The following is a 27450-nucleotide window of genomic DNA, read 5'->3' as shown; positions in this document are numbered from 1 at the left end:
AAAAAAAAAAAAAAAAAAAAAAAAAAAAACTCAGAAAAATCACTCTACGATTTTCAACAAACGCCGGTATTCAGAATTTCTCCAGAAACTGAAACCCTTCCCGTTTTCTAAATAATAAATGTAACGTGTGCAACTCTAACAGGTTAATCCTAATTCGGTAACTTGCGCTTCCTCGCGAAAGCACGATCCTCACGTTGAATCGACGATTCTCGCGCCGCGCCATGCGTCGTTCGTCTCTCATTCAGTACTCCATCAAGGTGGATGCGTGCAGATCTTCCAACTCGTCGTCGCTGAACATCGACTCAGCGTCGCGAGTGCGTGACCTGAGCTGCCTCGTGCTGCCCGCCTCTTTCTTCTTCGTCGTTCTCCGCGACTTGTACGTTCTCTTCGGCGGCGGTATCTTGAACGCTTCCTGCTCCACGCGATTTATTTCGACCAGCTCGTCGTCCGTCACGTCGTTCAGATCGTTGTCGAAGCTGGGTATCGATTCGACGGGGATCAAGTCGATGGATGATCTAGTTTTTGGTGGGCTGCTCGTCGGTTTCTGAACACCGTCGTCCATCTGGTCCACGTTTTCCTTCGTTGTCGATGTTGTTGGTGGCCTGGCCAAGCTAGAAACCGCCGAGGCCGATTGGATCGCTGGTAGCTCAGCCATCATGATTCTGTCTGACTTCAGGATATGCTGACCAGACGCGCGTTCCGATGTGTTTTTTTTTTTTTTAGTTTATTTTACACATATATCGACGAGCATCGTGAAATGTTTGATGTTACAGGTCGAACACAATAGGCACGCGTGTAACATATAACGTGATGGTTGTTTTTTATTTATTTTTATTTTTGTTGGTAGTACACAACGACGACAAAGTTGTTAAAGGAACGACGATGATTTGGCAGTGGTTAGACGATGTGTGATGATGATGATGATCGACGTTGGTGTTTTGTTTGATTAGAGGCGGCGTGCAGGATAGGCGTGCAGGACAACGTAAACATAAAATATAAAAAAAAAAAAAAAAGAAAGAAAATCGTACGATTAGCGAGTTGAGAAGCGGTGGCTGTCAGCGAGTTAATGTTCTTTAAGTGAAGTTAACCGATCGTCTTGTCGATGAAATTTTTGCAAGATTAGCGATATATTATCATTGACTGTAACTCAACTATGGATGTTTGATTTCTAAAAGGAGAATTTTGTTTGTTTTCGTAAAATATACAAGTGAAACTTGTATTTGTTATTGTGTCATAAATTTTTCCCTATTTTAGTAGTTTTTGATCGCATTGTACAACGTAAATGTAAAATATTCTAATCAAGAAAATCACTACATTGAAGATCTTACACGCGGAACATGTATCCAAAACTTTTAACCCAATAGGGAAGTTTTTACATTATTATGTTGCCACTACGTTTATATTTTATATGTCGTTGCTATATTTGCACTTCTCACAAATACATCCAATGGAGTGATTGGAATTTCTATCGGACAAGACGGCCGGATTCATCGTTACGGTATTCGTAAGAGAGTGTTGTACTCGTAAGTCCGAAACTTACCTTGATCGCGGTTTGCATGAGAACCGTGGTTGCATAATTCACACCTTTCGATCCAAGGTGCAACACTGCGGAATAACCCTGCTCTGTGGCACGTGCTAAAGCCTCGTCGATCTCAGCCTCACGCCGGATTAAAGCTGGATGGACGAAACGTCTGTAGAGAATGCTCGAGCCCTTGGTTGCCGGGCTCAGCAACCAGATCACCAGGATAGTCTTGATCTCATAGTAAAACGGAAACCTATGCGGGAGGGATTAAAAGACAAATGTCACGCGCACGAAACGATCGGGCAATAGACAGGCGCAATTGTGGAACACCTCGACGAGATGGAAAAGATTTTTTCGAAAAATTGTCAGAGTAAATTGCTCTCATGATCTTGATATTAACCACTTGCCTTTAAAATATCGACATCTCGTGGTATAAATTTTAAACTTTACGTCTAAATTCTCTAATTTGAAAATTAAAAAGTACAAATCACTTTCGCTGAAATGTTTCATGTGCTTGATTCATGTTTCATGGCTTATTTAATATGATGTGACAATTATAGCAATCAAGTTACACATGCTAGAAAGTTTGGAAAGAAAGTCGTGTGGCAAGGGGTTAATCTGATTTGATCATTTTGAGCTATCGAATTTTGCTTTTGAACACTGTAGCTATGAAAGTTACTCGTCGTTGCTTCTTCCATCTGAAATTTTGCAACTTTATGAGAATTTCAAGAGTTACTTAGAACTTTGTAGTAGAGTTACTTAGAACTTCATACTCCTTACAAAAGGGTCTGCATATATTTAAACGAAAGAAATGATTCTCTGTTCTTGATATTATTTTTTTGTACTATTGACTCATGACTTAAAAATCAGAGCTGCGACTGTAATATCTAAAAAAAAAAAGTTTCCCTCGTCCAAAATGTAAATTCCCAGTAAAAATTGACCCTTTTGCAACTGCACATTTCGTAGGAATAATACTCCCAAATTCAGAAAAAAAACTCCTAAATTGTCGTTAGGCGTGACACAGCCGCGAACCACGAAGCCGCATCATCGAAGAACGAGGGCAAAGAAAGGAAAAAGGACGGGGAAAAGTCGTTGGTCAGGGGAGAATGGCGAACGACGGTGAACGAAAGAGAGTGGAAAGCGCAAGAGTGTATTCCCGGGCCAGAAATACACCGGGAGCTCTCCTTTTTGGTTGTAATCCGAGTATGAAAGGAAGAAGAGCGAGTGGATCTGGCGCAGCCAGAGGAGGGGGAGGAAAACACCAGAAACAGAGACGGGAAGACGGTTGGACCCCGGTTAGAATCCTCAGAAGTGCATGTGTAAGCCAATATCCATCTCGGCCGAAATTAGACTTTCGGAATTCCCGGTGGCGAGCCTCGGACCACGCGGTTCACCTCGGTTTATTGGCCCCGGTTTCGCCCGAATTTTGCTCGCTTCCGGCGAGAACGGGGCCATGACCGACCAAGAACCAAGACCAAACACACGCTACGCTCATCTCGGGAACGCCGCTCCGTGTTTCAGCCACTCTCGTCGCGAGCGTGCACTTCGGATTAACAAGTTGAGGTGAAAGGGCAAGATGATGATCGCGACGACGACCTCTTCTCTTCTATTCTATTCTATTTGACCTTTCCCGGTACTTAGCTACGCTACGTAGCGATCCTGCGACGCGTTGCTCACCAGAAGCTGAAGAACACGTCGGTGAAGGTCTCCGCGCACGTGAACAGCGCGAACACGATCCAGTACATCATCCATTTCACCTGAAAACGAAAGGATTGTTACACGATGGATCTCTGATTTTGCGATGGCGTAACCTTTCGCGAACACTCGGGAGGCGAGCGAGCGTCTTGGAGGAACTTTTACTACGTCCTGGTTCTTGTCCGTTTTTCTTCGCGCGAGTCAGAAGTAAACTTTTAAATTCAACCCCTTGCGCTGGCAACTGGTTCGCGGACCATAACGAGTGACCGAACCGTATACAATAATTGGTCGCTTTTTCTTTGAACTCGTTGGTACGATATCACTGGATAGAAATGATTAAAAAGTAATAAACTTATCATCTGTTTCGCCTTACATTTAAATATACATAGAACTGAGAAAATATTGCAATTTGGGACAAAAAATTCTCGATGTGGCACGTCATTCCGATGCAATAGGTTAAGAGTCTCGAATTTGTGTAACACGCAAGAACATTTATGCGAATATACTACGTGAGAAGCGAAGTATCTGTTCCACTAGTAAGGATGAAATAAATTTTTATTTGCGTTTTATTCCCATAGAATAAACGTTCGCGGTCCAATTATAACAAATGTAAGAGAGATGGATATTCACGAAGAATTTTGTAATGCCAGTTTACTCAGACGAGATTAAACGCGAAGAATGTGTCATTTAGATTCCAGAAGAACTTAAAAACTGGATGACTTTACTCAATTGGTTTTCCTCAATATGTAAGAGAACTGTAAAAATTTTACAAGGATGTAAAGATTAAACAGTTTCACTCGATTCACTGTCTCCTTCAATGACAGATCCAAGATCCTCTTCACGAGAGAGGCATAAAGTTTAAGTATAGATACACATGTGGAACTCGTATTCTGGCAGACAGAGTTTCTACAAGCAGCCTAATATTATCATTCGAGGTTACACGGAAACAAAAGGACAGTCAAAGGGTGGGATGGGAACGTAAGTTTCGAATTTACATGGGAATCCTTCCGAGGGAACGCGTCGGATACGCAAAAGCAACAGGGGCGAAGGCAAAGTTCGTCGAAGATAAGAGCGATGGATTTTTAACGAAGAAATGCCCCCCCCCCCCCGGAGAGGGCGAACCCCATCATTCGCGGATAAACATTTACGGAGCGAAGTTTACGTTTTCGTAGAAACAATGTTTGCGCCTTAACAGTTATCGAGGCAACTTTATCTGGAACTTGGTTCCTGGTACTTGTTGCCGCACGCTGCCGGTCTATTCCCATTAATTAGGATGATCAAATATAATCGCTGTTAATGGAAGGCGAGGCAAGAATTACCTCTCGGAAGCTTTCTCCGTGGGACCCATGAGTCCCCGTGGGAAAACCTAATTTTTCCATTATCGAAACTCGAGTCCGAATGTCTTCTTGCTCTGGAATGACGTGTCACGCACGTCGAGAATTTTTTCTCCCAAAATTGCAACATTTTTTCAGTGTCAAGTATATTTAGGTATAACTCAGGCAAAACAAATAATAAATTTGTTATTTCTCAATAATTTCTATCCAGCGATATCGTGCCGACGAGTTCAAAAGAAAAAGAAAGCGACGAATTATTGTATACGTTTTTTCGTTTGGTCACTCGTTATGGTCCGCAATCAGTGGTTAACGTCTCGAAACTCTCGAGAAGCTCGATCGATTTTGTTTTGTAAAAACAGTTGATGTTTATGCATAAATGTTTGTTGAACGCAATTCAAAATAAAATGTAAAGAAGAAACTGTGCTTTTCAAATGCAAAAGAATGTAATCTAAATTTCTCATCCAATTTAATATCTTGTTCAACTACATCGGCTCGATATACGAGAACATTTAATTCTCGTTCAATTTGGTATACAAAAATATCCAGATTCTTAATTTAACTGAGAGTTTTTATTTAAATTAGCAAAAAATTTTTTGTTTAATCAAGGGAATTTTCATAAAGTTTCATTTATTCCTTCGTCAATTTAATTTTCCCTTTTTATTAAATACAAATGTCGGCTGACAAAGTCTTTTCAAAAACCAATTCTTTATTCAACCTTTCATTCTTGTTTGAGTTTCGTGTTGCGAAATTATCGTTGCACTGGCGTTAGATACTCACGTATTCCTTCACGTTCTTCGTCCTCACCGCCTTGTACGACGCGTAGGCCGGGTACAAATTGCCGAACACTAATCTGAAAATCGGATAGAGTAGAACGTAAGTGAGGGAACGTGGCATCACGAAGATCAGGAACGCGGCGAGCATCCGAAGGGAGTCCAGGCTCATTTTCTTTGGCAATCGGTCGGCGCAGTATCGTGCGATAGCCGCGAGACTGGTGACCAACACTCGAGGTGCACCCGTTCTAGAGATCGTCCAGAGAAACGGATCTTCCCCGTGTTCGTCCGTTCGTGGCCCGTTTCCTTTGACTTCCATTCCACGACGCGGGTGTCTGACCCCCGCCTGGATTCTCCGCCGTTCGCCAACTCTTTTCTATTCTCGTCAAGCGCTTTTCGATTCTCGTCGGTCCGACCCGACGCATCGAACTGGAAATAAATTTAACCACCGGTGATACCTTGAGAATTAACGTACCTTGCGCTTTCTAGAAAAGTCATCTGACAGATCTGGACAGAAGTAAACTACGAGAACAAGAACGTCTGATCTGACAGAGGAGAAGGAAGATCTGACTTATCGTTAGAGAAAACTTACAGACTCGACGAAACGACTTAAAGATCAGACGGAGACGCTCGTCTCTTCTCGGCTTCGGTAGTCGTCGTCATCGACTGATTAACGAATCGATCGAAATAACCAAACGACCAGGTTGTCGAAGATTTACAGAATAGAATGGCTAGCCGTACTTTCACTCACAGACTCTAACGATCGCCTTTAACGATCGACACAGGCGTGAAACGAATCGGAGTGGCGGCTGATCGCCCGAGGATAATTAGCAGAGGTCAGGGGGTCGCGATTCGCAGACAGGTAGCCTTTACGCGACGTCCCGTTCTCTCTCCTCGCTGGCGCGACGCACTTGTTGCATCCTCTTAGGCTCGAAAGCACACCGTCGTCGTTTCACATCGTCGTTCCGTCACCGGCTACGGAGTCGATTCGTTCTCGACGAAAGGATCTTTCACGGAATACTCGCCAGTGGCCACTCTGAGCCGCGAGTTGCTCCGCACGCGGATGCTTCCAGTTAAAGACTAAATGCGTAGCCGTGTTCTGGCACCGACGTGTCGGCCACACCGATCCTCTCCGGACTCTATTTTAACGCCTTAAGCCGCTGTCACGCGGCTCGCAACGCCAGAGTCGCCGAATTCGCCAGGACGATAACGATCGACGTTCCGTGTCCACCATTCAAAGCCATATTTCGCGTGTGATCGTGTACCAATCGCTGTAAACTACACTTTTGTTTTGCGAAGTTAGATATAGTTAGTCTAAGTCTGGCGGTAACACAATGTCCGTCAATTGATTTGGATTCGAAGAGAAGATTTTGTCCACGTCGGTTAATACTTTTACCGCTTTTGTTTCATACTTGCGAGCGCGGTGACTCGGTCATGCACACTTTTTCGTTTGAGATTATTTATTTACCAGAGGAGTAACATAGTTGCAAATTACAAAGATATATCACTCGTTTCATAATTGGAAATAACGAACGAATTTTTCACCTAGCTCTTCAAATTATCGTAATACACAGGATGAATATAAAAAAAGGATTCGTAACTTCTAGGATAGATAATACTCGCTGAAAAAAAAAGTCCTAATAAACACGAGTCGAAAAATTAACCTCTTGCGCTAGTAACTGATCCACGGACCATAACGAGTGACCAAGCCGTCACACAATAACTCGTCTCCTTTTTGAATTCGTCGGTACATCGTTCGATAAAAATTACGAAGAAGTTAATAAATTTATTATTTGTTTCGAGTTGTATATTTCAATATACTTAAAACTGAGAAAATATTGCAACTTTGGGCCAAATATTCTGCTTGGCACGTCATTCCAGCGCAACAGGTCAATAGTTTTCAAAGTTATGAACAACAATCGTCTGTTTCGGTTTACATGATAATTTTAATAATTTTTCTATTCTCCTCGTATTCTAACTTTCTTAGCATGTATTTAGCAACTGAAATGAAACACACACGTTATGCAAATTTATTATTATCGTCACGTTCAGACGTAACCTGCCACCGCCTGCCCGAGCGTTAACAAATGGCTGAAACGCGGCGCAATTTTCGCAAGCGAATTTAAAGATTCCAGATATCAGATCACGACGTGAGAGAGGATGGAGTTCACGAGACGTGTGGCAGCTCGAAACGAGAATCGCGAGGAAACTACGGGGACACGATCGCGCATCGCAGGTAATTCGATGATTGTCACCAATGTCGCTATTCGATTGCGTAATAGGGCGTCCTTTGTGCGCGCTTCGTGCTCGCTATTTGCGCGTCAAACGAACGGAACTTTCCGATTTTTCGAGAGACTCTCGATAGAGGAATGTTCTCGGAACGTTGGTACCACCTCCGCTTTGGGGACCAGCTGCAACGACAGTTCGGGGAACGTTTGAACGAAATTAGAATGTACGATGTGGATCGAAACGTTTTCGAAATCTGCGGTGTGTTTATAAATACGGAAGACTATGGGAATTCACGGCGAAGAACTTGATGATTGTTAGCTGACCGTGTGAAGCTTCAATCACGCGGGAGCGAGGATTGGAGAACTTTTGACGATTTAAAGAATTTTTCCTTCATGGATTGTTGACTGATGGGAGAAAGATTAGAAGTGGTGATGGACAAATTCAGGTTACGAAAGGTACGTTGATGATTCAAGGATCTTAGAGTATAACGCTGGTTGAAGCAGTTTCAGAACAAGTTGAGAATAAGTAACTAACAATAAGTTGAGTGTATGTCAAAAATTACAGTCGTTCAAAAAGAGAAGTTCGTTCACTTGTATGAAATATTCGCAAAAAACAAAGTTTATTATCATTTTACCGGGAGTAACAAGAAACCGGTACTATTTGCTAGAAAATACAGGAGAACCTCCGGGTTAACCTTGCTTCTTTGCGTCTGTATTTTCCACCAGATATTTTCTTTCCAGCAACACTCTTGCGGAGAGAAAATGGAGATGCACAAAAATCATGACTATTCAAACAACGACTGTAAAATATTCTCGTCGTTCGTCATTATTTTCTCTCTATAAAAAAAAGGGAGAAAGAAATTTAATTGTTTCGTTGGAAAATAAAGAAAGATCTCCACATTGTACGTTCCCTTTACGTCCTTTTCACGTTCCTACTTCATCAAATATTTTCTTCTTAAATTTCGCGGCGCATAGAATACACATAGAACGGTAAAATCTACGTATGGAATTTAAAAACTACCCACGCGGTATTTTTACAAAGTATGATTTTCATTTTGGGCCAGGTGGCGAGAGAACGAGCGAGGTTTGTAATTACCTCGGTTATTCGTTCCACTCGTCCATTCGAACAGATTTTTGCTCCATAGCTCGAAAACCCCAAAAATGCGAGATGCAGTCAACGTTCGATTTTCTCGTTTTTCTCTCTTTTCTTTGCGAGCGAAACGTGTGGAGAATTCGTGGCGACACGCGAAGCTGAAACTGCGCGCGAACGAACGACAATGATCTTGACCTCGTACGAATAAACTCGCCTCTGCGTTTCCGCGTGTGTTGCTCGTGCACGTGCACGTACGTTAACGCATTAATAAACATGAAGCCACGAATTGCGTCTCATCTAGATACTGTAATCGATCGAAATTTCCAAAGATTTTCATATTTCGATCAGCTTGCTTCTTAGTTACGTTTTATTCCGCGCTCTGCAAATTTTAATACAAAAAGGAAAATGTCTAAAGTAGCTTTACAAACGTAAAGGAAACACGTTTTTTTAACAAAGCATTGGACATTTTTTACAGGAAGAAATAATATTTTACACTCGTTGTTTGAATAATTATATGATCAGAAGATATCTCTATGCAATATATATCGCAATTAAAAATTAAAATATATTTTTGCATGGCAATTTCTGAACAGACACTTAATCTTTCGATTGATAAAATTTGCGAATCGTGGGATATCTTGTATATTTTTTAGTATGATCTAAATTTGTGAAAATAAATTGTTCAAAAAGACCAAACACGTGACTAGGTCTTTCTCACGTGAGAAGACTCGAAGAAAATCGACGCGCGGAGAACGTTTGACAGCTGGATGCATAAAGCAATCGGCCCGATAGACAGACATTCGGTTTTCGCGATTTTCGAGAATCAAATTTTTAACAAACAATCCGCGAGTAACGTGGCCAATGAATGTAACGCTTGGATACAAAAAGCCAAAGAGAATGGTTATTGTTTTACATTGTCGAAAGAAAATTTACTTGCCCATTGTGTTCTCGTAACAGGTTCCGTTGCGCGTGTTGCGCTCATTGTACGCCCGATGAATTCGAAAAGCAGGGGAGAACTCTCTCCGTCGATGGCGATTTGCCACGCTCCAAACCTGAAAATTTCTCGACAAATTTCTCGCGTCGAACGTCACGAACATTTAATTCCCTGAAATTCCTTTTCATCGATCTTCTAGAAAATTTTTCTGAAATTTCGAGCATCGATCACTCGCCGTACGACGCGAAAAATATGATCAATCGGACGCAATGTTATCCAGAATAATTGTACCTATTTTAATTTCTCGGAACTCCTACGATCGATCATTCGTCGTTCGATGAGCGAAAGCTGCGTCTAATAATACACTTCAAATTTCTGGAGTTTGTGTTTTGCTTTTTCGACAAAGTGCAATTTTTTTTTAATATATCGACATTTCTGAGAAATGAAAATATTTTGACTTTGAATATGAAGATCAAACGACCAACAGTGACTAAAATGAAAATTAGTATAAAGTAAGTAGAGTTAAATATGAAGAATTGAAAGTAGGAGATTAATACCATTCTATAATTCAGATAATTATAACTAGAATATTAATTAATTGACAGATCATTTCTCTCTTCAATTCAACCAAATAAATAAATAAATAAATAAAAGTAATAATAAGAAATTAAGAAATAGAAAATAGAAATATAAACAAGAAGAAGAATAATATAAAAGAATATTAATAAGATAATTAGATAATAAATAAATAAATAATAAATAAGAAGAATAATAACACAAAATAAGAAAAAAAGAAATAGAAAATATAAATTAAGAAATAATAAGAAATAAAGAAGTAATAAATAAAAGTAACAAGTACTAAATAAATAAATAAAGAAATAAATGAAATTATCCGTAATATCTAATAATTGTAACTGCTACTTTTAAGAAAAACAGAGTCACAAGTAAAATACTTGTCTACGTACAAGGTAAAAAACCTTCACTCTCTCCTCACTGAAAATTCAAATCGACTTCAACTTTCCAAGTTCAAAAGCAATACAATCACACATCTTCCAATTTTTCATTGCTCGAAACACAATACCAGCCGCCCTATAAAATATTTATTCGCTCCTAAAACGCTCCTCCGGTCCCACTCTCGAAACGCCGGCGACGCGCGGCGTCAATTTTCGAACGAGAACGCGCAGCGCGGAGAAGAGAAGATGCAGTTCGATGTTGGATGCAACGGGGGCGAGCATTTCCTAATTAAAGGCCTGCCTAAAGAGAAAAAATGTCGGCTTCATCCGAAATATGGTTCGCCGAGAGATAACGGGGGGATACGTAGCGTCGATACACTCGCGCCGGTGTAACTTTTCATCGGTGCCTCAGGGTCGACCCAGTTTTCTATTTTAATCGTAGCCCTTCTCGAGCCACAACTCCTCCCCCTCCTCCTCTCGAGTCCCTCTTTATTATCTCTTCTCCATTAATTAAAACTCCGTCGGACACGAAAATCATCGTCGTTATGTCTCCCTTCCTCCACCGCGTCGAAGCTACTGATTGGTCCGCCCGCGATCTTCGAATGCTTCGGATCTCCGCGCTGTGGAAACGCATCGGGCAGATCGGGGTTGATTTCCACCGAACGAGTGTCGTTGTTAAGCGGGCTGTTAACTTTCCAGCACATCGAGCGGTGTTAACGGAACGGCGTGGATTCATTTAAAGATTTAATGAGCGAGGGACGAAAACATGGTAACGAGGGCGTGTCCGGTTATTTCGAGACGGGGACAAGGAGTATCAACCCGATCCATAGCTGCATATCGGGATGATGATGCACGCGTTGACGAACAAGCTAGGTAACTTAGTTGCCATAAATAAGGGTGGGTGACTAGGTGGATTGAATTGCGGAAAAGGTTTTCCATCCTTTCGACGATTTTCAACTAGAAAATTTAAGGCAGAAAAATTAATTTTCTCTGGTAGTCATTGACAGTGGGAAGAAATATTTTTAGGCTGTGTATCTAAACTACGAGATAAGTTTACAGAGATTTTCTCCATTTGATATGAACATAGTGGGCTAAAATAATTCGATTAATTTAATGTAAGTTTAGAGTAATATATTTATAATTATTTATTAATTATACTTGGTAATAGTTAATTTTTTGTAAGTTCTATATCTCAGTCCTTTTCAATCTGCTCTACAAGAGGACAATTATCATCAAACTTGAACTACGATTTACTGAATTCAATAACTCCTAACAAAATAACATAAAATTTCCTTTAAAAATAACAGAGAACTTCGTTTATCACTTTCTCATTTAATCTCAGACTTTTCGTCAAGATTCTTCTAACTTCAAGATCTGAGAAATCGCTCGGCTGACAACAGTACAGAGGAAGATAAATGAGTAGAATAGGGAGGCGAAAATATCGTTCGATAGCTTCGATAAACAGAGCTACTTTTAGCAATCGTACAAAAATTCGACTCCAAAAATCTCGACGTAGTTTCGGCGTAAAATCTTCTTTTTTGTTTTCTGCAGCTTCCCCCCTTCTCGATGGAGTCTTGTTGTTTCGCGCGGCGGAGTTCGTCCGAGCTCGAGTGTCTCTGGAACTTTTCCAAAATCGCCGAGTGTCGTTCGACCGAGCAATTTCGAAATTGCATCAGAATACGTGGAACAAGGATGCGGTGTTCCATGCCAGGCTGCCAGCTCATCGTCCTTGGAGGCGATGACAAAGCTCAAAGCAGAAGAAGAAGAAGAAGAAAACGAAATACTCGTCGAGGGTTTGACTCTTTGTCTCCGACAAATGATTCCTTTCGTTGACTAATCTGCTTTTAGAGCGTTCGTTACTTTTCGATAACACAGTGACCTAAAGCAAGAAATAGACTCGCGTATCGAGAATGATATTGTACGGAAGAATCGTCCATTAAATGGTCCAGTTGAAGTTTGATCAAAGTTTGAACCGCGAGTTAATTGATTTGGTAATAATCGACACCTCGTGAAAGTAGAACTTACTGAGAAATACATTGATTGTAATTTACAGTAAGACGTGAAAGTGTTTAAACACTGAAAGAACATTTACTACACGTATTAAATATATGTATGTATCTTATGAATATATTATTTGTGTATTGATTCAATTAGAACAGTATACATTCGCAGAAAGTATATGAACTGCTTCAATATCTGTTTCGCAGAAAGTATATGAACTGCTTCAATATCTGTTTCGCAGAAAATATATGAACTGCTTCAATATCTGTTTAACCGTAACAGGTTCAAGTTTTAAGAGGTCGTTGTTTTGTAGAGGGGAAACGTCAATCCTCAATACTACGATGGATTCAGTCGTAAATAAAATTCCTCAGCGTTTTCACGTACGTCCGAATTTTTACAATTTCTTTTGTTAAAGAAAAGAACGCTCTTCCATTTGCTACGTGATGTAAAAATATCTCTTTTCTCGAGAAACGAATTCAGAAGGATGAAAATAGAAGCTTCACGCTTTAAAGTGCGACTAAATAGATTGATCTTTTTCACGAAGTTGCAACAGTGTTCAAGCGTCGATAATTTTTCACTTGAATTAATTGCAGTGCTAAACTGACTCCAAGAAAGTAGTGATAATATGGTGGCAAAATGCTACATATTTTTTTTGTACTTTGTATTTCACGTGTGTGTTTCTTAAAATTTTGCTTTATTGTGCATACGTGAAAGTTTCCCTATGGTGTTGGAATATCTTCTTGAATCATTACAGTCATAACAGAACTTCATTTCCCTCGAACGAGATTTTAATTCGCGCCTCTTTTTCTAACGAAGATGTAGCTGATCGGGTGATCCATGATTCATCTAGTATCCTTTGACGGAGAACTGTCATGACAGCACCCCCTTGTCAAGAACGTTTAATAAGTTTCACCTTCGTGACAACGATTTACACGTGAGATACCGCCGCCGCGTCGCGTGTAAACGGTCGCTTAATTACGAAGATTAATGGGCGTGACAAAGAATTATGCGGGTAATCCATAATCGAGCGACGCGATCAAGCCGAAGGGCTCGCAAACTTGGATGACCAAGTACTTTGTCACGAGAGAAGGGAACAAGTGGAGAGGAGATGTAAAAGTACAGAGAAGAAAGAAAACAAAATTCGCTTCGATTTCGTTTACTTGATTGATTTATTGCTCTCTCTCTCTTTCTCTTTCTCTTTCTCTCATTTCTACACTCTCTAGACCGCTGCCCCGTCATTAACGATTATCGCAAATGTCATTTGTGAAATGAATGGGAAATTAATCGCGGCGCCACGGCGCCGTACGTCTTCGCCGTGGATTAATAAGTACAGTTAACCCTTTCACAGCGTAGCATGAGAGAGAGAGAGAGAGAGAGAGAGAGAGAGAGAGAGAGAGAGAGAGAGAGAGAAAGAGAGAGGAAACTGACAATATTACAAAGCAATTGCAAACATGTTCAATAGTTGCAAAGAGTTGAGAGCCAGTGATCAGAAATGTGAAGACAATCTCAGTCTGAAGGCAATGATTGAGAAACTTTGTGAAATTTTGTGAAAAGAAGATATGAACGACCTATGAAATTTCGATTTATCTCGTAAATATCAAAAGTTCTTGGAAAATTCGTTCAGACGTAGCCAAGAGCTAAACAACAATTTATCACAATCTTATAAATACCTCGATGTGTTTAAACTTTGTAAGATTACTTTGTAAGATCCGTGGTTCCCAACAGGTAGGACAATTTGAGAATGAGTTTTTGCATTCTTTTAAATGAAAATTTAACTTTTGCGCGTTGTGCGGTGCACCATCAACTGCTTCCTAATTAATGGCCTTTCCTCCGCGTCAAAAATCCACTTTTTGAATAATAAGAATTATGCGACACAAGAGTGGGGCATCAGAAAAAGGTTGGGATCCACTAATCTAAATAAAAGACAGTAAATTGATTCATGAAAAAAAAATGCTAATTTGTGGAATCTCTGTTCTGTAGCTCCAATATTAAAAAAAAAAAAGAAAAACAGAGCTTGCAAATATATGTATATTGGCTGGAAAACAATACTAAATCAAATATTGCATCAACGTAACGCTATTATTGGTCTTCAGCGCTTTGAAACAGATTGAAATTAAAATTTCTAACGCGACGTCTAGCTTCTGAAATATACCCAATTATTATTTAAATCACTCGTTCCGAAACTCCCCCCCCCCCCGCCCTCGTCGTTTAATTGCACCGCGAAAAGATTAATGCAATCGAACTGAGCCTGAGAATCTCGCTTGGCAATATTTACAACGTTATACAATCCTGCCGAGGAAATTTTGGATCGGCGCGTGCGGCAATATCAATATACATGTATGCGTTTCAACGGATCGAGAGTTGTACAGAATTTCCCCATTCGCGCTGGAAATATCTACAATGTTGTACAATCCTGTTTGCCGATCGGCGTTCGGATCAATGTCACGTATTCGGATATATCGCGGTGTGTGCACGTTACGTAAATCGGACTATCTGCGTGATCGTTCGAGATCTGATCAGTTTGCAGTTCGAAAATGCAAGAACTTTTGCGAAAAGTCTAGAGCAGAGGGTCAAATAATTGCACGAGAGAAAACCAAAAAAATTCGCCAATTCTACTCGGTTCGCTGTTCTTTTCTTTTTTTTTTTTTTTCTTTCTTTACAAAGTTTCGGAGAACTCATTAGCGGGAGGCGGCGCATTATTTTTTTCGATGGGATCGAAACGATTCGCCTCGTAATTTTATAAACCGTTGGACCGACGTATCGATTTCCCTCCAGTTGCGTAATTAAATTTCCCGTGAAATTGCACGCCGACCCGCGAGCAACTACCCCGGGGCGATCGCGTTCGCCGTGACACCACGAGCTCTATAAAATTTATACGATCTTGCTCTCGAATCGACACCATCTTTCCTCTCTCGTCCAAAAAAAAAAAGAGAAAGAAAAAAATACAATTTCCAGTAAAAAGAGAAAAGAAAAGAAAAAGTAATACAATTCACACTCTCACATTCTCTTCACGTCTTCGATACAATTTTCAATGGGGAAGGTAGAAATGTGACCGACACGGTGTTCACCACGGTGACACGTTGAAAAACGGGCAGATGGATGTTTCGCGAGTAATGGCGGGCCTCTATGGGTACGGCCACCGACGCTGCGCTCTTCAGTGGCAAAGGACAAGTCATAATGAGTCATAAAACCTTGACCGTACGTGCAAACTGTTTCTACAATCGCCCAAGGCCTCGACTCGTCGCGCGAAGTCCGATAGAAACCCTCCGGCTCGCTGAATACGCTTAATATGCTTTGATATTAACTTAATGGGATTTAGCTCGCGGGCAAGAAAAGCTGGACAGGTCCACTCTAAGAAAACGATCGAGAGCCGGTCGCGATCTCTGAACAGCCTCTTGCGCGAGCTTCTTTGCTGTGACTCAACATTGGCCTCGATTACTCGCGCCGTTCACCGTTCAGCTGATCGTTCATTAACTCGATGATCGGAGAATTAGAAAGTGCGCGCGAGAACAGCCGCTTCGCATCCCCCTGAACGTGGTGAATGGTCTCTCTCTCTCTCTCTCTGGACCTGGTGAAGCAATTCGACGAATCCAATTCTCGTGCCGAATCCTTTGACGAGGATCTCCTATCTTCAGACTTTCCCGAGCGAACGTCTTCTTGATATTTCGAGGAAGTTTCGCGGAGTTGCGAAGCTGGAACGAAGTTTGCAAGATCTTGGAGGACGAGGAGCTTCGGAGAGAGATGTGGCAAGCTCGGAAGAAGGAGGCAGCAACTTTCTCTTTGGAGGAAACTGGCGTTTTAAATTCTGAGACCGTGGACTCTCGCAGATTTTCGACCGCCTGGTCGTCAACTTTCCCCTTTTGTCTTTTTCCTTTCGTTCCTGCGTGTCCGGTCTCTTTATCCGAAGTTTTGATTTCCAAGCCTTTCTTCTTTCAACAGGGTCAATTAGCGGAGTCTGAACCTCCGTATCGGAATACGCAACGTGTCTCGGTGAAATATGCAGCGTCGAATCAAACGAGTTAATCGAGTCTCAACTCGAAGCAGAAACTCAAATCACGACTTTTCCAGTTCGCTTGAAAGAAGAAAAAAAAAAAAAAAGGTGGAAAAGTGCAAAGACAAAGCAGCTCTTAATTTAAAACCACTGTGGTTCCGGAGCACGGTCGAAACGTCGATACCAGAATTCTTTTTCAACATTCCTTGCTTTGAGCACTCGGGCGTCGAAGACAATCAACCCTTTGCCCCCGCGGTGCAGGCTCAAGGATCGTGCGATTTCAGCGCGGCTGCTACCCACCTCCCTCTCGGGGGAGGAACTTGCGAACCTTTCGAGAAGTTTGCAACAACGGCAACTCTGGAAGCCGATTGAAAATTTCGTTCAACGTTCCCTCGATAGCCAGCGTTAAAAACTCCGGATTCCAATTAAACTGTGCGCGAAACTCGTCTTCGATCCATGGATGACGCTGGTCGACGAACTCTTGGACTTTTATCGCTCAGATAAATCCTCGAATCCTCGGCGTGTCGTGATCCTCCTTACGAGAATTGAAACAACGTGGATCGTGGGACGAGGCGATCGAATTCGAATAGAACGAAACTGGATAATACGCGCGACGAGAAAGCTTCGAAATCTTTTCGCCGGATGTACGTTCCACGAGCGTCGCGACGCCTGAACTGGAAGCTGGCCACCTCTGCGCTTCGGTTTATATTTAAACAGCGGCGAATGGCCGACGACTACAACGTCGACGCGTCGTCTTTCTCGGGAGCGAACGAGAGGGAGATCAAGTGCAAGGGAGAAGAGTATCGCGGAGGGAGAAACGCCAGACGGTGAAGAAAAAAAAAAAAAAAGAAAGAAAAAATGAAGAAAGAAGAAAGAAGAAAGGAGGATTTTCCAATAGTCGAAAGCGAAAACATTCCAAGAGAAACGTGCAAGCACGACTGATTTATTCGATGGTATTTAACCTCTTGCGCTGGAATGACGCGTCACGCACGTCACGAGGATTTTTTGTCCGAAAATTGCAATATTTTCTCAGTTTTAAGTATATTTAAGTATAACCCAAGCGAAACAAATAATAAATTTATTACTTGTCAATAATTTCTATCCAGTGACTATCGTACCGACGAGTTCAAAAGAAAAAGAAAGCGACGAATTATTACGGTTCGGTCACTCGTTATGGTCCGCAATCAATTGCCAGCGCAATTGGTTAAAGAAGAAACGTCGTTGGCGATTTTCAAGAGTGTGAACGTTCTCATTCCGATCGAAGAAAAATTCCCGACTATTCTGACGATCTATTGTCATCGAAGGAAGCCACGGTTTACGAATAAAGGCCATTGGCTGACGACGCGTGGCAATATTGGGAAATACGCGCTATAAAAGATGCACAAACGTCGAGAATGAATCCTCGGACCTCCCACGCGGGACGCGCTCAAACCATCTCAAACGCGCGCCAAACCGACGAACTCGCGTGTACGCCGAAAAGAAATACGTTTACATCCCGCGGAAAGATTTAAGAAAGGGCTTGAAATTAATGGGACTTCGCGTTCGAAGATTTATCGGGAACACGAGCGGGTGGCTCGCGCGTCTTCTGACTGCGATCCAAAAATTATTTTTTCCTGTAAGAGTTCACAATGTGTCTACGACCTTAACTCGCGCCAATCCCATCTGTGTAAATATATTTTTCTTCCGAGAGACACTCCTTCGCATCTTCCAGCCGATCGAACCTCGATTCAAATTAACTTGTATTTGTCAACATAAAGGGTATGTCACGTATAACGTGTTTGACCAAAAATTTAGAGCATGTTAAGGTTGCAAAAGAAATAATCATTTCTTCGACTGAATAAACATTTGATTCGTAATATTGTAATATTATATAGTAATGATAGTTTAATTAATTATATTTAAAGATCGAGGGGATTCACTAAAAGATTGAGACTCGATTTTCGAGAATCTGGTTAATTCCAACGAGGATCTGGTTATTCCTACGACGATCTTCATGAAAATCAAACCTTTGAACTGTTTAGTTAAGAATTAGCTCAGTTCGTAATCTTTTGGGAAACTTTATTCTATGCTTTTCATTTATTTTCACAATAAATCCTGCTAATTATATATGTGATTAACCACTTGCGCTGGCAACTGATTGCGGACTATAACGAGTGACCAAACAATAACCCGTATACAATAATTCGTCACTTTCTTTTTGAACTCGTCGGTATGATATCACTGGAGAGAAATTACTGAGAAGTAATAAATTTATTATTTGCTTTGTCTATTTCGTTTTACTTAAATATACTTAAAACTGAGGAAATATTACAATCGTGGAACAAAAAAATTCTCGACGTTAACAACCTTCAAATTAAAATTATTCACTCTCGGAATTGATCAAATTCAAATGTCCTCGCGTTTCGATTTATTTCGTCTACGTGAAATTATCTGCCTTTCAATTACCTCTTGTATTTTTCTTGCAAGAATTTCCAACATTTTCTCGCGCCTGGCCGAGCCTCGACCCAAATCAACCGGCACGTGACAAAACACACGAAAATACGCGAGAAAAGAGACAAGAGAGGAACGGTCCGAGTTGGAAATTATCTCACGTGTCCCTCCATCGACATCGAGGCCAAAAACAAAACCAGAGGGGGAAAATGTCCAAGTTCAGTCTGGCATTCCAGCCCGCCGTTCCAATTCCGCTCCCCTATGGTCATCTAGCCTGTTCGAGTGTGGCCACCAGCTATCCAGAGAAACGGATAAAAAAAAAAAAACAGGAGAGAGGGAGTGTGGGGAAAGAAAAGAAAAAGAAAAAGAAAACAGACAGAAGAAGATGGAGGTAGAGGGTGGATGAAGAAGGATATTCGCGGCGATACCAGGAGCGCAAGGTCTCAGGGTACGCCCAAAGGGTCATCACCCCGGGCACGACGCTTTCGGTTCTGGCCGCCGCCACCCTTCTCGAGCTCTGCGAGTCTCGTGCTCTTTACCACACCCTCGTGACGTGCACTTTTGCTCCTTGGCGCGTCTCCAGGGACGAAGAAATATGGGCTGGTCTGCGAGAAAATGGCGTAATTATATACGAGGGCGAAAAAGGAGGGTGTAAATCAAAACGACGCCCTCTCTCTTTCTCTCCACAGCTGTTCTCGAGCTGTTCCTCTTTTTCCCGAGGAAGGAAAGGAGGAGAGAGCACGAACTTGTTATCTAGCGGCGTGTAGTCTTCGACGTACCTTTCGACCCGCGAGAACGCTATCATCCCTCTCACCGGTCCTCCGGGGAATCATCCGCGCGCAACTACGATAACGTCTCTACCGATCAAGCCGACGACGCGCGCGCGCGCTTCTCGTTTTGCTTCTCGGAGCACGAAGGTTCAGTTTTAGGTTCGGAGTTTAATGATATTCGATGTAAAAATTAAAGGGTCAGCGTTGCGATATTTTTTTGATTTTCTTCCTTTCGGTCAATTGTATACACATCTGACTTTTAATATTATTACGGTGAGAGAAAGAGAGAGAGAGAGTTGCAAGGATTTTTCCAACGAGCAAAGATTTATCATTTTCAACCGTGGTGATTCACGCACAACCTCGGCATTTTTCTCGAGTGTAACCAACGATGACGTATCATTGTTCAGTGATTTGTAGACGTATGTACACTTATCTCGATTTGTGGACGTACGTACGTTTATCTTGACAAATGAAGAATTTTAAATGTTATTCTTAATATCTCCTTGCGGAGTTGTGAATTTCTATAAACGGCGTTATTCTCGTGGTTGTTTAATTCGATCGAGTTTGACGATCGCTATGAAAACGGAGGGAAACAATTCCAAACAGGTTCTGCAGATAACGATGCTCATTGAGCAAGCGATGAAACAAAGCCGCGGAAGTAACGAGTTATCCAGGTCAGGTAGTTTAATTTCGCGATGACACGATGATACAATAACACGATATGCAGCATAGCAAATGGAGCAGTTGGGAGAGATGCCCATTGCTTAAAATCATTTCAATCACGAACGAATCCGCGACAAATATTCGTCGTGGTAACAAGGATGAAGAGGCTCTATGGAGACCTGGCTGGTCAGTTGGATATTCTCGGCGTCGACCAGAGCATTCTGTACGAATCAGAGATCTCGCAGCTGGGTGGAAAAGTGTGGCGAACGAGCCGCATCGTAATTAGCGAACGGCATTCTTAATTATTCTAATGAGTGCAATGACGTCACGAGGTCGAGGATCCCAAGTACTCGAGCATATTACCGCAACACCGACGTAACTTCTTTCCCCCGTCTATGCGAATTTCCCTCCCGTTTTTTCCTTTTTTGTTTTCTTTTTTAACCCTTCCAGTCGCTGGCTGCCTTTTGAAACACTCGAACATTTCTCCCGGTCGAGCCACGAGCGTCGAACGCGATACAACAACGCCCAGAAATTCGCGATGTCTACGTCCGGTAATTGAAGGAATTATCGTCTATTTATTTATTTATTTATTTTTTTCAATCGTGGACAAAAGGAGCAGGCTGAGAAGAAACTGGTTCCCTTTTAAGAATTCCAGACGTATCGAATAACTGGCAGCAATTTCTCACGAAATTGGAAAGCAGAGAAAGATGATAATCAGAGTGAGAACTTTCACGAAGATGATTATTAAAGAGGTACGTGTCCCACGGAGATTTGTTTCGATTAACCACTTGCGCTGGCAACTGATTGCGGACCATAACGAGTGACCAAACCGTATACAATAATTCGTCGCTTTCTTTTCGCAACTCGTCGGTACGATATCACTGGATAGAAATTATTGAGAAGTAATAAATTTATTATTTGTCTTGCCTGAAGTAAATATACTTAAATATACTTAAAACTGAGAAAATATTGCAATTTTGAGACAAAAAATTCTCGACGTCGTTCCAGTGCAAGAGGTTAATGAATATCACAACGAGTACTATAAATATTTTGCTTTAAATATTCCGTTTTCTAGCACATCTCTTGTATCTTCAAAACTCTTAATCGGCGTCGTTGGACCGATTTGGAAGTTTTAAATTGAATCTCGCGTAATATGAAATAAAATCGGAATCTAAATTTCAATGATCCAACATAATTCCAATTGACTTGACACGCATTTTTTTGGTCAAATTATGAAACTCACGCGAGTAAATTGTGCGTTATTCCGATAACTAAGCAGACATTAACCTGGAGCGCCTGGACAACGAGATGAACGAATCGAAAAAACAAAAAGCGAAGTTAACTTAATCTTCGATGAGTCATTAATCGATCTAGAAACCTCTGACACAACGAAACGACGAGAAATCTCCCACTCTTGCCAGGTGTATTTCAGTTTTCTTGATTCAGGGAATCAAGCAAGTGGCGAACGGGCAAGCAACACTTTCGAACGCGATTCTATGCAAATAGAATCGACGGCGGCGATGTGTTTCGCGTTGGGATCGGTGGCCGACAACGCCGCACAGCAGCCGGAGCAACGTCTGCATCCATAGAAAATGAGATACCTTTCATCAACATGGGAAATATAGGTCGCGGTACGAAACAGAGAGGAAGCTAGGTAAACAGAACGAGTTTGCGCGCCGGTGTCGCGTCGAGAGACACGGTGAAAGAAAGATAAGAAAGAGAGAGAGAGAGAGAGAGAGAGAGAGAGAGAGAGAGAGAGAGAAAAGAGAGTTGATAGGTTTTATCTCGACCTGGTTGCTATAGCATTTGCAAAATTAATCGTCGCACGTGTGCCCGTTTCACTTTTCACCGAAAGAGACACCCTTCCTTGTTCTTTTCGCGTCGCGCTGCGCTACATTTCGGCGAAGCTATTGTGCCAATTCGAATAATTTCGGAGCACAGCATTTCGTGCACACGAAGCGGGCGAATGGAATATTTTAAAGTCTCGTCAAAGGACACCGGTTTTTCCAGCGGTATTTGGCGAAGCGGAGTGAAAACAAACAAACAAGCAACAGAACCACACTCCGGTTGGATGGCAGAGATTCGGCGGTGAAAGGCCGGATAGGTTAATACGAGATCCTTCGCTGCAACGAAATATCGATTGACGACAAAACCGCGCCAGAGAATCGTGCCATCTTTGCACAGCTGTAACTCGCAAGAAAAGAGAGACGAGATCGGAAGAGAAGAGAAGAAAAGAGAGAGAGAGAGAGAGAGAGAGAGAGAGAGAGAGAAAGGGCGGAGAAAGAGGAAACGAGGGTGCTGCACGAACGTCCTTGCTCATACACCACCGGCAGAACCACCCTCCTGTTGCCAACCGGGCATCGATCCAACGACCGACCACGTTCCTCCGGTCTGCCAAGAAAGCATCCCCCGGTGTACCCGTTTCCTTCCGCCCGCGTACTTCCTTTCCGCCGCGATCTATCGAGAGCTGTATTACTTTTAGACACGTCACCGATCGTCGGAAGACGAATTATCCTGCCTGAAAATTTCATTGGGATATCGACGTGTCGCTGCGAATAAACGACCTCAATGTTGGACCTGTACCAAACTTTTTTTAAAAGGATTGTGACGCAGAGCGTGTCGCGAAACACGTGGAATCTATCTTTTGCCCCGTGGGTTTATTTCGATGGGAAATTCGATCGATTGAGGATGCTGTTATAAATAAAAAAGGAACGAGGTGGTAATATGGCGGGCTCGCGAAAGTATTCGAACGACGATCGTGATCATTTATTATATTACAACTGTACACGTATATACGATTATATTTTTTTATTACGCGTAACCACGATACAATTATCATAATCGCTGCGGTAAGGTTTAAAATAAATCCAAACACGTTATCTCGGAAATTACTTGGAGAATCAATTATTCTTTAACATCAATTTTGTGTTTAACGTTTAGTAATATGTTTGTATGTATGTACGTTTTCAAATTAGTTTCAAATGTTAGCAACACAATCACGATAGTGACCTTGTGTTCTTGACAGATCTGAAAGTGTAACAACAACGTACACGATACGCAGAATATGCAAAAATATGTAAAATATCGATATTTCTGTGGAATAAAATATGCATTTCATTTCCTCAGTTACAAAACATAAAAATGCAGAAAAATCCACAGTGTTTACATATTAATAAAATTTCAGAATGTTTCGTTATAGTTCCTATATACGTTCATAAAAATTTTCTGTAACTGTTCGAATACCCTCGTAAGCCAGTACATGTACATATGTACGTCTCTAAGTGTGTAAGATAACGCGCGTTGATGAGGTGAAAGGGAATTGTACTCACGTGTTTTCAACGCGGTAAAGAGACAATGCCTGATGTACACAACGGAACGCACGTGAGTCATAGTTCTTCGACGATAATAATAATAGTGAGATAACGTTTCGTGACATTATCACGAAACATCCGTCGGGAAACGTCACGATGCACGAATGAATCAACCGTGAGCCGTAAAAAACCTCTTTGTCGCCTTGAACCTTCTGTGCCATTCGATTGTTATCATAATTCAAAACGAATGGAAGGAGTATCGCTTATATTAAAGCCATATTTAAACTTTTTACGATTATGCAGAGATCCTACTCCTACTCCGTAGATATGTTACCGGCTCTTCGCCCTAAGTGAAGTTATTATTCTAAGATATATGGGATATATTCCCCGTGGAGGATGTACTAAAGATATACTAAGAATTTAGAAAAGTTTCAACGTATATTCGGTTGTGAAAACTTTGCTCCTTCTTACATTCCTGTTTTCCTATTCTCTCTCCTTATGATTGCCTTTATGGTCACCATGGTTCTCTCTATTTTTCATATTCTTTTGTTACTTTCTCTCCGAATTTCCTTCTTTATTCTTTTATCGTTCAATTATCACTTTTAGTATTCTGTGTTCGCAGCAATTTCTACCACTTCCATTGTTAAATTTAGCAAAAAAACTTTTGAATTTTAATTCTTTTCTCTCTTCTATTCTTTCGCTACCGCGAGAATCTATATGTCCTAAAAATCTAATTACGTACTTGACAAAATAACGCAATGTTGCGTACAAATTTAAAACGAGTTACCGTTTCCTTTCCAGTTTGAAATTTTTGAAATTTTAATCAAATATAATAAACCTTTGAAGACTCAAATCGACGATGACCAGTTTTTACTACTGATGGATCGTTATTACCTTGCAAGAAGTCTCAGAACAATTTTTAGTCAAAAGATCGTAGAAAGAGGCCTGAATTAATCACTCTCGATGAAAGGAAGTAAGAAATTTTAATTCCTAACACAGTATTCAACGAATTCAATGACAAAATAGTTGACAAGATAAGTCTTAATCTCGGTATCGAACGATACTTCAAAGAATAATCGGTCGGATCGACGAAATTTAAGAGGCTCACATTTGTGCTCGCTTCTACCTATTGTCAAACACGAGCGTGAGTCGCATAGTACATGCGTATTATCGCCGGTATAAGTTTACTAAACACCGTCAACAGATCGTGCTCTCTAACGCGCGACGCTACGATTACCACTTCCATCATTGTGACGTAGCTTCTCAATCAGCTGATGCTCGGTCAGACGTTCATCTTTGATGACTGGCTTTCAAACACACGTACGACGACGCTCTCTAACGACGTCGACGACGCAGACACCTCTCGTCGAACAAGTTTCATTCCAACTAACGTCACATTTTATTCTCGCTCTCCTGTCCAATTTTCTGGATCTGCTCCAATCTTAGCTTCGATTTGATTTTACACCTTCGATGTAATTTTAAGTTTTCTAATTTATAAAGATGTTTTCCTTTTTTTAAGTTTTCCCAACTGATAAAGCTCGCGAAGAACAGAGTGAATAATTTTTTAGAAAACCGAAAGTTACTTTATTATTATTTTGAAAAATAATTTTTAACTATTCTTTAACTCTTTCGATTAGATATTTTAAAGATTCCGAGATTCAATTCATTTCTGTCTGAAATGCTTCATTGAATATTTTCAGATTTTCTAATTTACGACAGATCAAAATGAATGGGAGAAATCACAAATACTTTCACTTCGATCTGAAATATTTCGTTTGGACATTTAATAGATTTCGATTGAAAGTCTTGGAAAACTGTCAGAGTAACCGAGAAACGACTAACGAACAGGATAAGATAAATGTGTCAATATTTTTACATCATTGTGAAACTGAATACGTAGTACGTATATGATCAGCTGATGGAAACAATGACGGTGCACCATAAAAGGTTTCGCGCTGCGATTCTTTCTCAATCGACCAACGATAAGGGACTTTTGTCCTTCTTCAAACGCGTCCGGCTATTTTTAAATTCGGCACGCAGAAATGGGTACGGACAATAAAGACTGAGACGATGTAAGAGCATCGATTTGGACCGTGGAACATGTCCAAACGCGTTCTTTAAACGGATTCTATCGTGATTATAGACCAGCACGCGAATCGAAACGACCGTGATCGTTTTAATTCTCCGTGAAAATTAAAAAAAAAAAATCTCCGCCAACTCGAACAATCCTCAATTACAGAGCGTGTATTTTTATAAATTTTCTGCCGAAAATTCTCGATGTTTGGATCGGATTTTACAAATCTGAAAAATTACGAATAAAATTTTATGCGCAAGGTATCGTAACACGAATGTACGTCCGTAATGGTGGGCAAGCGCCTGCCGTTTGGATTCAAAAACCAATGGTTAGGTTAGGTTTCCATTACGTATGTATATAGCCGTGTATATATAGGTACGATAAGATTACGTTCGCGTTTGTTAGCTGCGTGAACTTTTCTATTGTATAAATCTCGCTCTACGCAATACGTCGTCGACTATAATGATTTCTTAGAATTTCGCGTTTCCTAGAATACCTACGCGTAAATCGGTGGCTCGACATTGTTGTGCGTCGAAATTCTTTGTTTATCGTTCGTTCCCCTAATATGGAAGAAAATGTCCTCTTACCTTTTTCTCGAGCCAAGCTTTCGAAACGCCTCGACGCCAGAGGACTCGGTCACCGCCGTGAATTAATTCCCTTCGATAAATCGATACCTCGGTACAACTAGGACGAATTTCAAATACGATCGTTTCGATGTTGTGTGTCGTGGAACTTGTAACCAAACATGGAAATCTTTCTTCGAGCTCTGTGCGCTGCGACGACGCGATGACGTAATTTCTCCACGTCGGGAAACGGATTCGTGAATGGGTCGTGTAACTTTTCACTGGGAACACTGCACCTTCGATCTGGCCTACCGTTACATGACCAACACCAACGAGACACCCTTTGCGAGTTCTTCGCGAGGAAGGGGTTGAAAAAAGAGAAAAGAAGGGTAGCGACTGTTGGATGTTCCGGCTTGTTGGACTGCTTCGTTTCGGAGCGCCGTGTGAGTAGGGTAAATTGATAGACGGTACGTTTGGAGAAAGGGGAAGCAGAAAAAAACTGAAACCAGTGTGCAGTGACGAATAGTAATCGGGGCAACTCTGAGTCGAACGATGGCGAGAATCCAGGCGCAGCTGACATTTTGTTTCGCACTATTTGCCCCGTGTCTGGGCCAATTACTCGGGCTTGGATACTCACATGATGAGTCGCGAGATGATCGAAGATATCATATTAACGGTTTCGAGCGATATACGATGCACGCGAGATCGGAAGAAACGAGCAATTAATGCGGACGGCCGTTTGTAGCACCACTGCTCACAGGTCAACCATGTTGGACTGGCAGCTGGCTGCTGCTGCGCGTGTCGTCACGTCGTGTTTTCGTCACGTGACCGCAGGGCTGTACGAACAGCTGGTGTTCTTAAACACCTTGCTCCGGTATTTATTTTCACACCGGAGCCAAACGACGTTGAGAGGATTTTCATTTGTCTCGCACAAAATTGCAATGAAACATATCTTCGGTACAAAAGTCAGGTTCTATCGCCTGGCAAGGCTTGTTTAATTTAATAAACGAACACTAGATTATGATCGACCAAAGCATCTTAGAACGTAACAAAGAGAAAACAAGGTGTATGACGCGACACGCTTGCGATTAATCATCGTCAGAAAACAGAAAAATACC

The 27450-nt window shown here is 41.4% G+C and overlaps 1 protein-coding gene across 1 annotated transcript; it reads right to left on the bottom strand.

The window, feature by feature from the left end:
* Positions 1-240: 240 nt before the first annotated feature.
* On the bottom strand, positions 241-27113 carry LOC122526861 (receptor expression-enhancing protein 1-like). The gene is made up of 5 exons (XM_043650464.1): positions 26970-27113; positions 5329-5401; positions 3200-3279; positions 1541-1775; positions 241-682 (listed from the first exon to the last, which is right to left on the bottom strand). Exons 1-5 carry the CDS (start codon positions 26999-27001, stop codon positions 242-244), a joined length of 861 nt encoding a protein of 286 aa, XP_043506399.1. The 5' UTR covers positions 27002-27113; the 3' UTR covers position 241.
* Between the last annotated feature and the right edge of the window lie 337 nt (positions 27114-27450).

This window comes from Frieseomelitta varia, unplaced genomic scaffold (assembly GCF_011392965.1).
Source record: "Frieseomelitta varia isolate USP_RPSP 00005682 unplaced genomic scaffold, Fvar_1.2 scaffold_200, whole genome shotgun sequence".
Taxonomy (NCBI): Eukaryota; Metazoa; Arthropoda; class Insecta; order Hymenoptera; family Apidae; genus Frieseomelitta; species Frieseomelitta varia.
Note: the sequence above shows the minus strand (reverse complement) of the source record. Positions and strands in the feature narration are given on the sequence as shown.